At 36.5% G+C, this 14886-nt stretch overlaps 1 protein-coding gene across 2 annotated transcripts in view; it reads right to left on the bottom strand.

Annotated features, from left to right (window-relative positions):
* The window catches only part of LOC145670420 (uncharacterized), an 84631-nt gene that overhangs the window by 12751 nt on the left and 56994 nt on the right, over window positions 1-14886 (bottom strand). For both annotated transcript variants that reach the window (XM_081739088.1, XM_081739096.1), the window contains exon 6: window positions 693-3974. In XM_081739088.1, coding sequence (XP_081595214.1) covers window positions 693-3974 — 3282 coding nt within the window. The remainder of the gene's footprint in view (window positions 1-692; window positions 3975-14886) is intronic.

Below are 14886 nucleotides of genomic sequence, written 5' to 3' on the forward strand. Positions count from 1 at the left end.
CACTCTCCCTAACGCTGCTCGACAGGTGGTACCAAACTTCTCAATTTGACTACGAGATGCTCCAGTACTCATTATACAGGCTCATTCAAACACCCGCATCTTTGCAGCTTGAAACGATTCACGGGTGGTTATACGTTCCTTTTATTAACACTGTCTTCTAAAATTAGTGCTACTTTGGTAACCTCTTTGTTATGTTGACATACAGGTAAGAGCTACAGTTCTATTGTGATTGTCTGTTTGGCTATTGATAAATCGTCAGGGAAAAAAGCATTACTTTTCACTCTACCGGTACTCCCACTTAGAAACTTTTTTTTTCTTTTAATAAAACACACACAGCTATTATTGAAGCAGTTCTGTATATGATTAAAACTGTGTAACAAAACCTGGGACAATTTATCTGTTATACAAACCTATCTTCAACCCCATTAGAATTCTCTACTGGTGCTCTTTTCTCAACTTTCATAAATAAGAAAGAAAATTACGAATTACACATCTAATCTTTACTCTATTATATATAAAAATGTTACACCTAATTCACGGAAAAATTTCATAAATTGCTGAAATGTAAATTTTTATTATGGAACATACCGATCTTACTACTGAACTAAATTTTACTTGAACTTTAGATTATGCCTGCAACTTGAAAATGTAATTGAGTATTAATACTGAAATGAACGTTATTGTTTTCTTACCTTTCTTTGGTCTTAAAACTTTCCTATCGGCATCAAATTTATCGTCTTTCCAGCCAGAAAGCTTCCCCTTCTCATCTTCGTATCTCCTCACTATAAGCCCTGTCCGCTTTGGAGTATCTTCCAGCCCCATACAAGCCTTAATGAGTTCAGCGGCGTTCTCAGAGCACTTCCTTTTAACTGGTCGGAGAGAATCAGCATCTGGTGTTCTACTTCTTCTCTCCTTCTTCACAAGGTCATCTGGATCTTCTTTAACACCGGATGAAGCACTACTCTCCGATTCTTGTCTCTTTCGCTTTGCACCTTTCAACACTGGACTCAACTTGCTTGTTGTGGGACTAGCTTTCGAAATCTCCTCATCTGAGCTTCCTTTTGGTGTACGAGAAAAAAGCAGCTCCTCTTTAACTTTCAGCTCACTTTTCACAGAGTCTGGACTAACTAAGCGCGTTGATGACCTAGTATTTCTCGTAATACGCTTCTCTTCACTATCTAATTCTGACGGAATTTCTATCAAAAGCTGTTCTAATTTTTTGTCTTTGGCTTTATTTCTAAGAAACGCATGATCCACTACAGACTCTGCATCAAATTTATCTTTTACCAAGATATCCTTTTCCTTCTTAATATCGAGAAGCTTGTTGGAGCTGTCTAACTTTTCTTTGGCTTTATGATCCTCATCCCCAGAATGTAACGTTTCGAGAGATTCCTTTTTTGGCGACACAAGCTGCTCCGGCTCGAGATTTAAATCCAAAAGATGTTGTCCATCTTCCAAGGATGGGGAAGGTGTTTCTCGGTGCTTTTCGGGATTCGAATAAGTATACAAAGGTGGCGTGATACGGATTGGTTGGGGATCTTCTGTGGTTGGAGAGGATAAAACCGACGGTGGAGATTTCACTAACAAATCTTTCATTTCACTATCAACACTCTTCTCGCATTTCACATCACCGTACCACCGAACACCTGACGAACTGTTACTAGATTCACTGTTCTCGGTATGATGTTCGGGTTCGTCATTATTACAAACAGCGTCTTTCTCTGTTTTCACACATGACAGTTCGTCGTCAGCTGTTGATTCCGATACGTTTTCAGCAAACGACGAATTATTGTGAGAAATAACTGGTAATTGTTCAGGATTCACAGTTTGTGAAACATTTATCACTGACGGAGACGTGACTACGACCGATTTAACAACAACAGCAGCAACCCCGACGTTTCCTGGTGATGATGCTTGCATAACACCAGGTTTCATGGGGGAAACCTTAGAAACTAGCACTTTTACAGGGCTGGCAGTGGTTGGCAACAATGTAACGGCACCGGGATTTCCTTTTGGCGTGTCTGTTTGCGGAATGCTAACTTCTAAAACAGTTTTACCTGATGAGTTATGTCCTTGAGAGGGTTTAGGCAGAGTAACAAGCTTTATTGGAACCATTTTTGTTCCTGGTGGAACATTAAACGGCGCACTGACCGACAACGGTGAAGATGCTGTAATCATAGCTGGCTGGCTAATAGTACCACTTGACTGTATGGCGAATACTGTTGTTGGTGTCAAAGTCCCAGCTGTTGTACACGAAGACTGCATGGACACAGATGTTACTGATGGCTTTATGTCTGCCGTGGTCACGGATAATTTACTAGTGCTTGATTCTTCTTGTTTAGCAGATTCTTCATTAGTTTGATCTTTCAGGCTTGATGAATATGTATTATTTTCTTCCAAAATAGTTTCCTTTGTATTTTCAGTATTGCTGTTAACACTTTCATTCGATCTTTCCATATCCACTTGTTGGGGGTTGCTATTGTTAACTGAAACGGGAGGGGCACTAGTAGTTTTTTCATTATTCCCCACGTCTTGGTTATGTTCTATGTCCGTGAATTCCTCATTACTTTCTAAAGTAGACGTGGCTTCACTGCTACTTACATCTGTATGTTTAATAGCCGGCTGATCGTTCGCACCACTAGACTCTGAACAATCTCTTACAGGGACAGCACTAATTGCAGGCACAATTGTTGCTTCTTCACTAGCTACCTCTGCTTTTGATAAGGATGTGTTATTGGAATCGTCTGAAACACTACAAGGCACTATACTTTTAGCTGCTGTAACGCTATTGCTATCATTTGATGACTTATCACAACAATGTTCATTTTCCTTATCTTCTTTCCGACACGGACTTTCGCCTTGATTCGGACTCTTCTCCGATAGCGCGTCCATTGATTCTATTCCTGAGTCCTCTCCCTGTGTGTTAGCCTGCTCATCCCTGGGATTTCCTGCAGGACTTTCGACATGCTCACCTTTCACTAAAGCTGACAGTTCAACATTCTGAGATGGCACTGAACACTGAGAAAGACACTTTTCCCTTGACGCTTCTACTTTATGTCCATCACACAAGTCGCCACTCTCTCCAGGGACTGAACAGTAACTGCTACCTGTGTTTACGTGACACTTTCTCATGTCTTCCGCTTGAGTACTTAGATCAGGTTCTTCATCGAGTTTTGTACTTGCAACACAAGCATTTATCACGCTATCAGCGGCTTCCAGATCACATTTTCTATACTTAGAATCTTCAAGAACATCTTGTTTCGATTTTCCCTCACAGCTTGGAATATCACTTATCGGCAGGGGAGTTACAGATTTCAAACTTGCACTACTAAATGTAACAGACGCTATATCTGGCTTTTCAAGAGTCACAGTATTAACAACAGAAACTCTACCTACGGATATAACCCCTGTTTTGTCAGACAACTTTTTTAATGTTTCTAATGTTTGACTCTTTTCACTAACGAAGTCTGTTTTCTTGTTAGGATATACATCCAAAACAGATTGTGATTCATGTAGATAACTAGAGAAAGCTTTTTTATGAGTAATATCATTTGGAATTTGAATTTTATTTATTGTTCTGTTTGAAACACTGGGTAAGCAATGTTGGGATTGTGAAACACTGTCCAATTTACTAAGTTTAGAATCACATGATCTTACACTAGCAGTATCTGCACTCGTTATGGGTACCAAAGAATCCAGCCTATCAGTCTTAATTGCACCCACGTTCTCCTGCACCTCCTTCACATTTTTCTGCCATTCGTGGCTTCCAATGTCAGATGTTGCATGTTCCGATGATATCACAGGTTCATTTTGCAGCTTGAAACGAGATGGCACATTAAAACTTTCTTTCTTCAATGGTCCACTGGTGACAGTTGTTGATTCCTGAGAATGATTATGACTGACAACTACATCTGGACTATTTGCTCTCGATCCTCGGGATAGCATCTTCATACTTAACAATGTACCCTGAGAATCTGAAATGAAAGGAAATAAATAAATAAATAAGTGATGAATACTACTACTTCAAGGTTTATCATTATTAAAATAATCTTAATTAGTAGCTCAACATGGAACACTTATTAACAAAACTAGTTTTTTAATCAATCGATTTTCAAGGATTTGCTGGAAGCACACCACAAATTATATGTATCATTAAAATTCTACGACCTATTTTACTTATATATTTCAAAAATGCAGAGAATGAGAAAGAAAATAAGTAGCCTAAGGCTTTTCATTATATTTCAAACCAAAATAATGAGCGAAGCAAATAGCCTCCCACTTGTTAATTTTTTTTTTTTTTTTTTTTTTTTTTTAACTACCAATGCAACTAAAACTCAGTGTGCGTATATATATGTATGTATGTTTTAATCGATAGTCATAATTAAAATTGAACGGTTTTCTTATGAAGAAAATTATATACACGTGTTCTGGTTATTTTACACTAGAGTTTGTCTCTACTACGTTAATACAATTAAAACCCGAAATAATAATAATAACAGGACTCATAGTGGTCTATTTTCTTCTAAATTGTTGAAAAGTGACCAAAAGCACATGAAAAAGTGACCAAAATCTCATCAAAAAGTAACCTTGATGATGAATTTCGGTATGAATTGAATTTTACAATTTTTTTCGTAACCAAAATAGGACCGGCTGGATCATAGCTGAAATACGTTGGGTTTTAACATCTTAAGATTAAAAATTATTTTACTCAGTTTGTTGGCTAATAAAAAAATTGGATTACTTGTATTTAGAAGTTCGTTATTAATTACATACTTTGCACGGTTTTATAATTCAACTCTGATCTGGATGGGGTAAGACCAAACTTCTATATTTTCATTATGTCCAATAATACAAAATTAAAGTAATATTTATCAATACATAGCATCTAGATTACCATTAACTGGTAATAGTTTTTTTTTTTCTTGCACAATTAGTTTGTTAGCAATTTTGTCTTGGTATTACAAGATTGGTAAACATCTATTCGGCCAATGTAAAGACTTCCTGAGAAATTCTCAAAATTGAAATAACCGCTGCTCATCACTCAGTAAATTCAAGTCGATGCTGAGGGGAAGAACTTTTGCCAGATTTGTAAATATACGTGACACTCTCAAATGATTTCAGATTTTCCGGATGAAGGCAAGAGGGAAATTTCAATGATTTTCACTGTGTGTTTATATACTGCCACGTACTGAGACTTTACATTTTTCTTGAAACTAAGCACATCCTTCTTCCAGCTGTTTCCTTGCTTCTTCTCCACACTCCACTCCAACAGGTAATAGATCTTCCTCACTTAAAACACTTTCATCCAGTTCAGTCAAGGACGTAACAACTTCTTTCTTCACAAATCGCAACAACAAAACTTTGGTAACAGTTTGAAGTTTCGACTACAGAAAACATGTACAAGGCGCTCCTGCTGAAGCAGTTCTGTGATATCCTTGAAAAGTTATGCATTTGACATGACAAAATTTAACTGCGCTTTCGTTGATGGGTCTTTCAAAATTTTAGAAATTGACTTGTATTTTCCAGTAGCCATGAGGTTTGATTTCTTTGGAGGAAGAAACTTGAGGACATACTCCTGCAGAACACTGAGTAGTTCAAGAACTCTTTCACATGATTTTTCAAGTGTAAGCCACCTTGAATTCACATGTTTGATAAATTTATGTTCACGCAGTCCTAACTTACAGTCAATCTTAGTGAAATCTTCCCATATTGATGGCCAACCTTTGAAACAAGAGTACACACCGATGACAAAATCACTCACTTCAATTCCAAATTCTTGGAGTCCTTTTTGGAACGCATTATGGACTTTGTGTGTGTTACGTGTTCCTTTATCAAGCAAATACCTTTTTCTAAATGTTTTCATGTCCTCATTTATCATTCTGTAAACCTTTTTATTGATATTTGGTCCATCACCACCTAACACCAAGAGTTTCTCTCTGGAAAGGTTTGCATTGTTTATTGCTAGATTTATGTGTTTCACGAGTTCTTCTTCTGTGGTTCTTCCTAGGAAAAATGTCTCCACATGGCCAGTTTCAATACGAAAAAATCCCATTTTACCCCCCAAAAAGTAACTTTCAGTGACAAACTTCAAAAAATTAATTTTTAGTAAACTTAAAAAAAAAAGTAACTTTTAGTTAAAGAAGTGTGACTCGCTATGAGCCCTGTAATAATAAAAGTCGATTGTCATAATCGATTTTTTTCTTAATGAAGAGAATTCAATGCGTGTGTTTTTTAAGTTTTCAATGGCCATGCTAGATCTGCTGACCAAGAGATTTAACAGAAAAAGCGACTGGAATAGGTTGTATTTCTCGGAAACAATAAAGCTCTCTTCAGTTTCAAATTTTATAGGGCAAAAACTTAGAACGCATTAAAAATTAGAGCGGATTGATTTTATGAAAAGTTCATAGTTCAAAAACACATTATGTGGATATTGGTTTTAAAAAAATGTGGCCACCTGACATAGGACAATTTAATATTATGGTTTGAATGAAGATTTTAAGCAACTAAAGAATATTCATATTTTCACTTTATCCAATAAGATACATACTTAAAAACGAAGTCACAAGAATTTAATTAAAAGACTACTGCAAGTGCAAAGGTTATGGATATGTATAGAACAATGGTAATTAACGATGATGTAATTCCTCAAGCAACAGTAATTTTCTAAACAGACAAATGGTGAGGATACCTATAAATTATTTGCTTGAATATATCCAGTTGTATAAATAAAAGGGTATGTTTGAGCAAATAATATTTTTTTGCTTTACTTTAGCTTACGGAAGTTAAATCATTTGGAGAACTTAACTGAATACACATAGTTATAGTTTTAAATAACTGTTTATGTGGGCACATTACATCTGGAAGGCAATTTTAATGGAATTTACATTGTAAGATAGTGCGAATTCAGATTGTACATGAGTTTTACGCAAGTAAGCCATATAACGAAAAGTGAACATTAGTTGTATTCTAAAAATACTGAATGATTTATGAAGTGCAGAAGATCAACTGACATACAAAGAGATTCAATGTGTTTCCTCGGGATTTTATTTTAGCCTGATTCTATCACGTCTCATACAACTGATTTACGTGGTACGTTATGGAGATGACTTGCAATAATGACAACGTACGAGGATTGTGGGATAATGAAAAGGTTTTCAAACGCCCGTGTAGGTTCAACACACTGTTTTGCTTTAGAACTACTGACATTACACAAAAAGTAATGAAATGTCACAACTGCGTTTTTTGTTATATCTATGACTTGACTCGGTGGAGCTTAGAAGCAGAAATATAGCATAGATAGATTATTACAAATACGTGGGTCAGTCAGAAAGTTAGTTGAACTTCGTAAATATTTCCGGTCAAAGGCTATTTCGATGAAACTGTGTAGCAACACTGCAGATATGTAGCTGTATCGTGTGACGTAGCGGCTTTCACGAGGCAAGTGGAAGTATTCTGATAATTAGTCGTAAACATGTCTCGACAGCTGCAAGTGGCGTCCACTGGAAATGCATGCAGTGATTAGTTTCTTGTGGGCGAAAAGGTGTCACTCTACTGACATTTATCGGCAGCTGCATGAAGGTATGGTGAAAATGCAATGTCACGTCAAGCTATCACGAAGTAGTACAACATGTTTGAGAACGGACGTACAGATATTAACAACAAACATGCGAACTTTTGACAAAGTTTACATGGGAAGTGTGGGATCACCCTCCTTGTAGCCCAGACCTTTCACCATGTGACTTCCCTGTGAAAGATGAACTTTCAAAGCGACGATGCCACTCGGATGACGAGGTGAAAGCTGCAACCCAAGAATGGTTATCGGGCATTGGACTGGATTTCTTTGCAGAAGGCATAGAAAAACTTGTACCACACCCCGACAAATGCTTAAAAAACGGAGGTAATTACGTTGAAAAGTAGACTGTGAATGGAACTTTACGATACAAATAAAGTTATTGTAAAATTTTCATCCTGTTTTATTTCTTAAGCAGTGCAACTAACTTTTTGCCTGACCCTCGTAAATTTCCCGATAAGAAAAACCCGTTTCATGATATTTAGACACACAAAAGTGATGACAATGAGAAAAGAAACTAGAAAGTTTTTTCACATCAAAATTGTTTTCCAAAATACAAGCTTTCAATCCGAACTTCTTTAGACACTCGACACATATCAAAGCTACTCAAATTTCCGAGAATGTCTTGTAGCTTCTAATGCACCACTTAATGAAAAATAAATAAATAAAAAAAGTAATAAATATATGGAAATAAAAAGTGGAACGTAAATGCCAATGAAGAATTCACGATTACTCTATCACCGACTGAGCTTACTTGTGACGTGAACGTGAGGAGGATAGGAGTCTCGTCCTGTTAGAAGCCAAAGCCTGGTATATGCAATGTCAACAGAGGTACAAGCCATTTCTGTGATTTGTTTTCAGACAAGAGAAGAGACACGCGCGCGTACGTGCAAATGCTTCTCGCAGGTACGCTTTTTGCCCTATCCCAAGCTTTCCACAATGCTATTATCTACTTTACCCGAAACCTCCTTTATAATCGGAGTGTCCCTTACGAACTGCGTGGCCACTGGCAGCGTCACCAAACTTTCTTCTAAAATTATGTTGCACATTAATAACAGACTAGTTAAGGCAAAAATCGCACATTAATTAAAGATTTGTTGAAGCGACAATCAAAGTCACGAAATGGTCTCCTACCTTCGTTTGGCACGTACTTTTTTCTCGTAATACCTATATCGACTAACTGTAAAAACTACGAGACAGTTTTAAACCATAGGCACCACTTTCATGTATCTATCATTAAGTTATAAGTGTTTCTAATTGAGAAGTAAAAAAAAAAAAACCTGAGTATTTTTACTGAATGAAGTACTTAATTTGTGTATATAAATCCAGTGAAAAGTAAATGTCCCATAATGTTCTTAACGTTATTTATGGTTGCTTCTTTGTTATTCAACCAACTGTTACACTGCCCTATCCCGAAGAACACGCTCGCGATATTTTAACTTCAATAAGGACAGAAATACAACAAAAACTCTTATCTAGATCCAGTGGTTAAGAGGTTATGCCATGACAAGAAGAATAAAGATTGAGTTAATAAGGCCACCATACACTGTTAAATGAAGTTAGCTTACGTCTTTTAAAACATCTGCTTTCAAAGTTAAGTGTTTATCAGCTGGAAATATCGAACACACCTTCCTCAGAAAAATATTTTCTTATGTTAAAAACATCAACAGAACACGATTATAATCTACAAACTGTTTCAAACCTGCTAAACATTTCACAATCTTAATATTTAAAGTAACATACAAGAATTTATTAAAGAAAAAATATAAACAAATGCATAAATAAAAGGAATGAAAAACAATCTGTGATATATATACAAGGTGTGATCAAAAATTACGATGATTGTAGTAGCACAGTGCCATCTATCGATGTTGTATCCACTTCAATTAGTAACCCCGGTAGCCTAAACCTTTTGTACAGTCAATGCCGAGTTTGAACGAGTTGTGACGTGTTAGTTAGTTTCCAGAGACAGAAGAGTAAGGACGTGTTAAGAGTGTCTGTCGCGTGCAAACATTTTGTTCTAAGCTACCAAAAAAGTGCGAAAGAAGCTCACGGAATAACAAAATCAGTGTATAACGATGAAGTAGTGGCATTGAAGACTGTTTACGAGTGGTATGAGCGATTCAAAAGCAGCAAGGAGTCGGTTGAAAACTAGCAACTATCGAGATGTCTTTCGTCAAAAACAGATGAAAACGTGCAAAAAGTGGCATAAATGACTTTTTTAAGGAGGTGAATGACTATTTCAAAGCTTTCTGAAGAGCTAAACATTTCATATGGATCCGTAAAAAGCATTTTAACCGTTGATTAAATGGGCAAATGGCTTCCTTCTTCACCACGAAAACGCGCCGTGCCACACCTTGCTTTTGATCCGCGTGTTTTTGGCTGAAAAAATATTTCTCTTTTCACATTCGCTGTGCTTTCCAGATATAGCAACAATGCGACTTCTGGCTCTTCCCAAAAATTAAAACTGCTTAAAGGAAAACGGTTTTGACACCATTCCTGGCATTGAGAGGGTCACGACAGAGAAGCTGAGCGCCCTTTCAAAAGAAGCCTTCCAGTCATGGATTTAATGTTAGGATAAATGCATTGCTAGCCAAGGACAGTTCTTTGAAGGAGATTAAATCCAATTCCATGTAAGCTTATTACTTTGTTTCTAATAAAATTATTCACCGTATTTTGTGATCACGTCTCGTATATGCTACTAAACTGATCAGGCGAAATGAACTAATATTAAAGTTGTACACTTAAGTGTTCAAAATTTCTTAATTTATCACGGTGATTACATACATATTTCTTAACGGCAACTATGTACTCCAAACTAGATTTTACTTTTTCTTACATATCAGACTGAAGTATTTCTCCAAATTTATTATCAGCTATTCACACTCAATGTTATTATAAGTAATTCAGTAGAAAAAGTTATAATTAGTTACGAGAGAGACTAGGGCTATTTGAGTGTAGTAAGATAAAAATTCATTAAAAAAAAAAGCCAATTTAACTTAAAACGTCAAAAAATATTAAGCTTTGGTTCTACAACACATCACAGAATTGAAGTTTTACTTAAAATTGAAAGTCTGGTAATACGAGGGTTACCGCAAAAAGTTATGGCAACTTTTTTTACTACGAAAATGAGAACGAAACAAGGAATTTTGAAGCACTCCGAAGTTAGTACATATGTAAATGTTACATGCGGGGACTTGGATCAACTAACAGATCCCAATCAGGATATAGCAAGAAAAAAATCTGTACAACGAATTGCTCATCTCATAATGTTTTACCTCAAATTACAACATTACGAACTATTACATTTACAATTGTGTGCCAAGCCCAGCAACACTGACAACGGCTATGCGGGAGAGAAACCCTGGACGTCTACCGATGCATTCATGTTTCACGGCAACGCAACAGTCTACAAGAAAACATGTAGAATCTTCTCATACGATAGGAATACGAAGCAATCGAGCATCCATCATACCCGCCAGACTTATCACCTTGCGATTTCGACTTCATACCAAAACTGAAGGAGCCACTGCGTGAAACATGCTGGCTTTCGAACACGCGAACACATTGTCACAGCAGTGAACTGCGAAATCAGATTTGCTTATGGTGAGGCCACTTTCACATCGTTGGCACTGTATTGTGGTGGATTCTTTGGGAGACTATTTCGAAGGAGTCTAGGTGTCTATGGTATGTGTTTCTGAGCTGAGGTAAAACATGTACGAAACGAACGATTCGTTGTACCCATTTTTCTCATGCTACATCCTAATGGAGGTATGTTCATCCAACTTGCTATAAATAACCTTTGCCTTCCATTTCCATGTTTCAGAATTTCTTCTTTCGTTCCTATTTTCGTAACCCCATAACTTTTGCGGTAACCGTTCTATTGAAAATGGTAGAAAATGAATTTTACAAAAAAGCACTACTTGGGTCTCTGAGTAACTGTTGCACTTCTGTTATTGAATAAATACTAAATGAGGATAATTACTTTCGAGGAGAATATCTTATACAAATTAGTTTTTACTTATTAGTAAGATGATTACAAAACATCATCATATTACGTTAGTTATGAACCAAAATAGCTTAAGAGTTGTTAAAGAAATATACACTTCATAAGCACTAGTCACAAAAACTGATTTCTCCCGAAGCTCGTTTTGCGAATAAGGAAATGCCACTCGCAAACAACATTGGCGGCGAAATGGAGTCTGAAGTATACGAACATTGTGTCATACGCAAATGCTTCAATATATATATTATATATATATATACTCGCACAGCTTTGGTACCCTACGTGCTGTATACATAACATGATATCTGACCAAGAAAACATATGTTGCAAATCACTTTGCTAACTCCCGGCACCTGTTGAATAAATTAAGAAGAATAAAAGCGCTAATCTTTTACACGAACAACAAACTGACAACTGAAAATGAAATAAAATCTTCCGAGTTTTACGTCCCACAGTTATGCCGGTTAGGCTAAAAGAAACGGTGATGATGAGTTAATGAATGAAATGGTGAAATAAAGAAAGTGGGAGGAAACGGGAGAACCCCGAGGAAATACACGCACACGGTGTTTGTCCACCACCAAGTTCACTTGGCGGGGACTGGGATCACTGAAGTTTATGGCAATGCTGTGTATAGTGGAATATGTGGTGCTAGTTTTTCTCTTCTACACTCAAATAGCCTGTTTCCCATCAAGTTTACCGAAATACATAAAAATTATCAGTACAATGACATTCATTTTTTCTCCATTGCTATATCTATCTATCTATATCTATCTATCTATCTATCTATCTATCTATATATATATATATATATATATATATATATATATTAAATAAATGCTACACGTATTTGTAGGTTTATTATTCTTCTATACCTTTTGAGATTTATTTCTCTTTCCAGATATATGGACAATAGTGCATCAAGAAGGCAAAAATGGGCATTTTCAACACTTGTTTCTATCCTTTTCGAATCAAAGTTACAAAGTGCTCGAGATGTTTCTGTTGTGTATGGAGAAATCCACGCTTTAAAGGGAAGAAATTCAAACTACTAGGCTATCCGAGTTCCTGCCGACTTATCAGATCAATGAGGACCGACTGAACGAACTGACTCACATACATATGCGCCAATCCATTACGTAATATATCCAATAAACGAAATGCTCTATTGATATGGTCATCTTTACTCTATGAATGGCACATGCTCTGAACGGAACAGAGAATTTCCTGTGTTTCCCTAGTATTACCACATTATTAGTGGACTCAAATAGACTTCTTTACTGAATCGTTACCAGCGATGAGAAAGTGTTTACGTCAATATGAAACAGGGAAAAGACTAGATTAGTCTAGGCAATTACAGTCCCAAGATAAGAGCTGCACCCACGCCAGATAATGATCTTAGGAATACTTAAGTACACTTGATGATGCTAAAAGCACCACGATTAATGCAGTACTTCAGCAAATTCACTGGCTCAATTAATTCAGTTAACAGATCGGAAACATGGCGTGTTTTCTCAATACGATGTTTATCTGTCCAAAACTTTTTTTTTTTTTTTTTCAGCAACTATAATATAAAGGCGCTACAGCAGGGGAATATCTCACTTTTTCTGGTCGCTAGCCAACAATCTGCGAAGTCAACTATGACGCAGAGTTATAAACGTGTTGATGAATTCTTCGAGTTAAGTTCCGGTGAAACTAGCCTGTTAATCCTTCTGGCACTACTCAGATATCGAAAACAAGGAAGAAGAACGTATTATTGACAGAGTCGCTGGTCCTTTTTTTTTTTTCTTTCTTTCTTTCTTTCTTTCTTAAATTAAGAACGATGGGAGATGATATCTGACAACCCAACACTTACATTTTTCTCTCTGAATACGATTTCTAGACTGCTTTTATTCTCGATTTTTGATGTTTTTCTTAAGCCACATTTCAACGCAGTTACTCTAGAACATACTTTTATAGTCATCTCATTCTATACAAAATTTTAGATGGTTTAATCGAAAAATAGTAAAATTATCTCAAACTATGGTGGTTTCAACACTTCCGACTTTCCGCGCCCGTATTTACTACTGTCAAGGCGTACTTTTACTTACTTTGGATTCACCTTTTAAGTCCATGTATACACTACAGCTTAAAAGTTTTTGCACACCTCGAATTTTTGTAGGCATTTATTGAGATCCTATTATTTTGGCACGAGAACTTTTCCACCCTGCATCACAGGTACTCCTGCCTAAAGCATCAAATTTGACGACATTTGAATCGAGGTCTGACAGGTATTGTAGACATGTCAAATTATAATTCTTAAAATTGAAACCAAGAAAGACAATATGATATAGATACTGCATTGTATAAACAAGTGTGGAAGATGAGACAATATATTAGTTTTGTTTGGAAAATGTAGACAAAGAGAGTCGATGCAGTGACAAACATTTGAAAGAGAAAGTAATTTTCCAGATTTTGCAATTCTTTATAACGTGTTGATATGCTAACGTTTAAAACGTCAAAAATATCACACTTTGAGAAGTGTTTACGAAGATATCGTATGCCCCATTGTTGCTCGTTGAAATAGTAACGATGAGCATTACATATACGCGTCCAGTGAGCGACAACTGAGCAAAGAGGAATGTACCATTGACCGTTGTAAACATTTCTCAAAGAATGGCGTTTGTAGCTTTTATAAAGTTCAGGGAACTGCAAAATTTGAAGAACTGATCTTTCTTTCAAATTTCTGTCACATTTTCCCCACTGTATCTAAATCGTTCAACAAAACTAATTTGTTGCCTCGCCTTAAACAGTCTCGTTTATTCTATGTAATATCTATATGAAATATCCTTTTTTGGCCTCAGTTTTAAGAACTATTAATTCGACGTATGTGCAGTACCTGTCAGACCTCGATTTAACTGCCGTCAAACTCGATGCTATCTGATGCAGAACGGTTAAGTTCTCGTACCAAAATAATAGGATCAACAGTAGATGCTTACAAAAATCCGGGGTGTTCGAGAACTTTTGAGCGGTAGTATATCTGAGAATTCTATTGGCAACATGTCCGGGAATCATGCCCTCTGGAAAGTCACTTGTGCACCACTGCACATTGCTGAAATATACATTTGTGGATGGGGCATGTGCAACTTTTACGCCGATATGGACCGCTTCCACGGTAGCTCTGAAATTATGAACTTTTTCCCACAATTATGCACTTTTTTCACATGAACTTACTTCTTATTCTGATGAGAAGAATGACCTCTTAAAAGTTCGTCGGTATAGTTCATTAACACACTGTATTCATAAAAAAGTGAGTGTCTCCGGATGCATATGTAAA

This window comes from Thermobia domestica, chromosome 2, assembly GCF_964235325.1.
Source record: "Thermobia domestica chromosome 2, izTheDome1.hap1.1, whole genome shotgun sequence".
Classification (NCBI taxonomy): Eukaryota; Metazoa; Arthropoda; class Insecta; order Zygentoma; family Lepismatidae; genus Thermobia; species Thermobia domestica.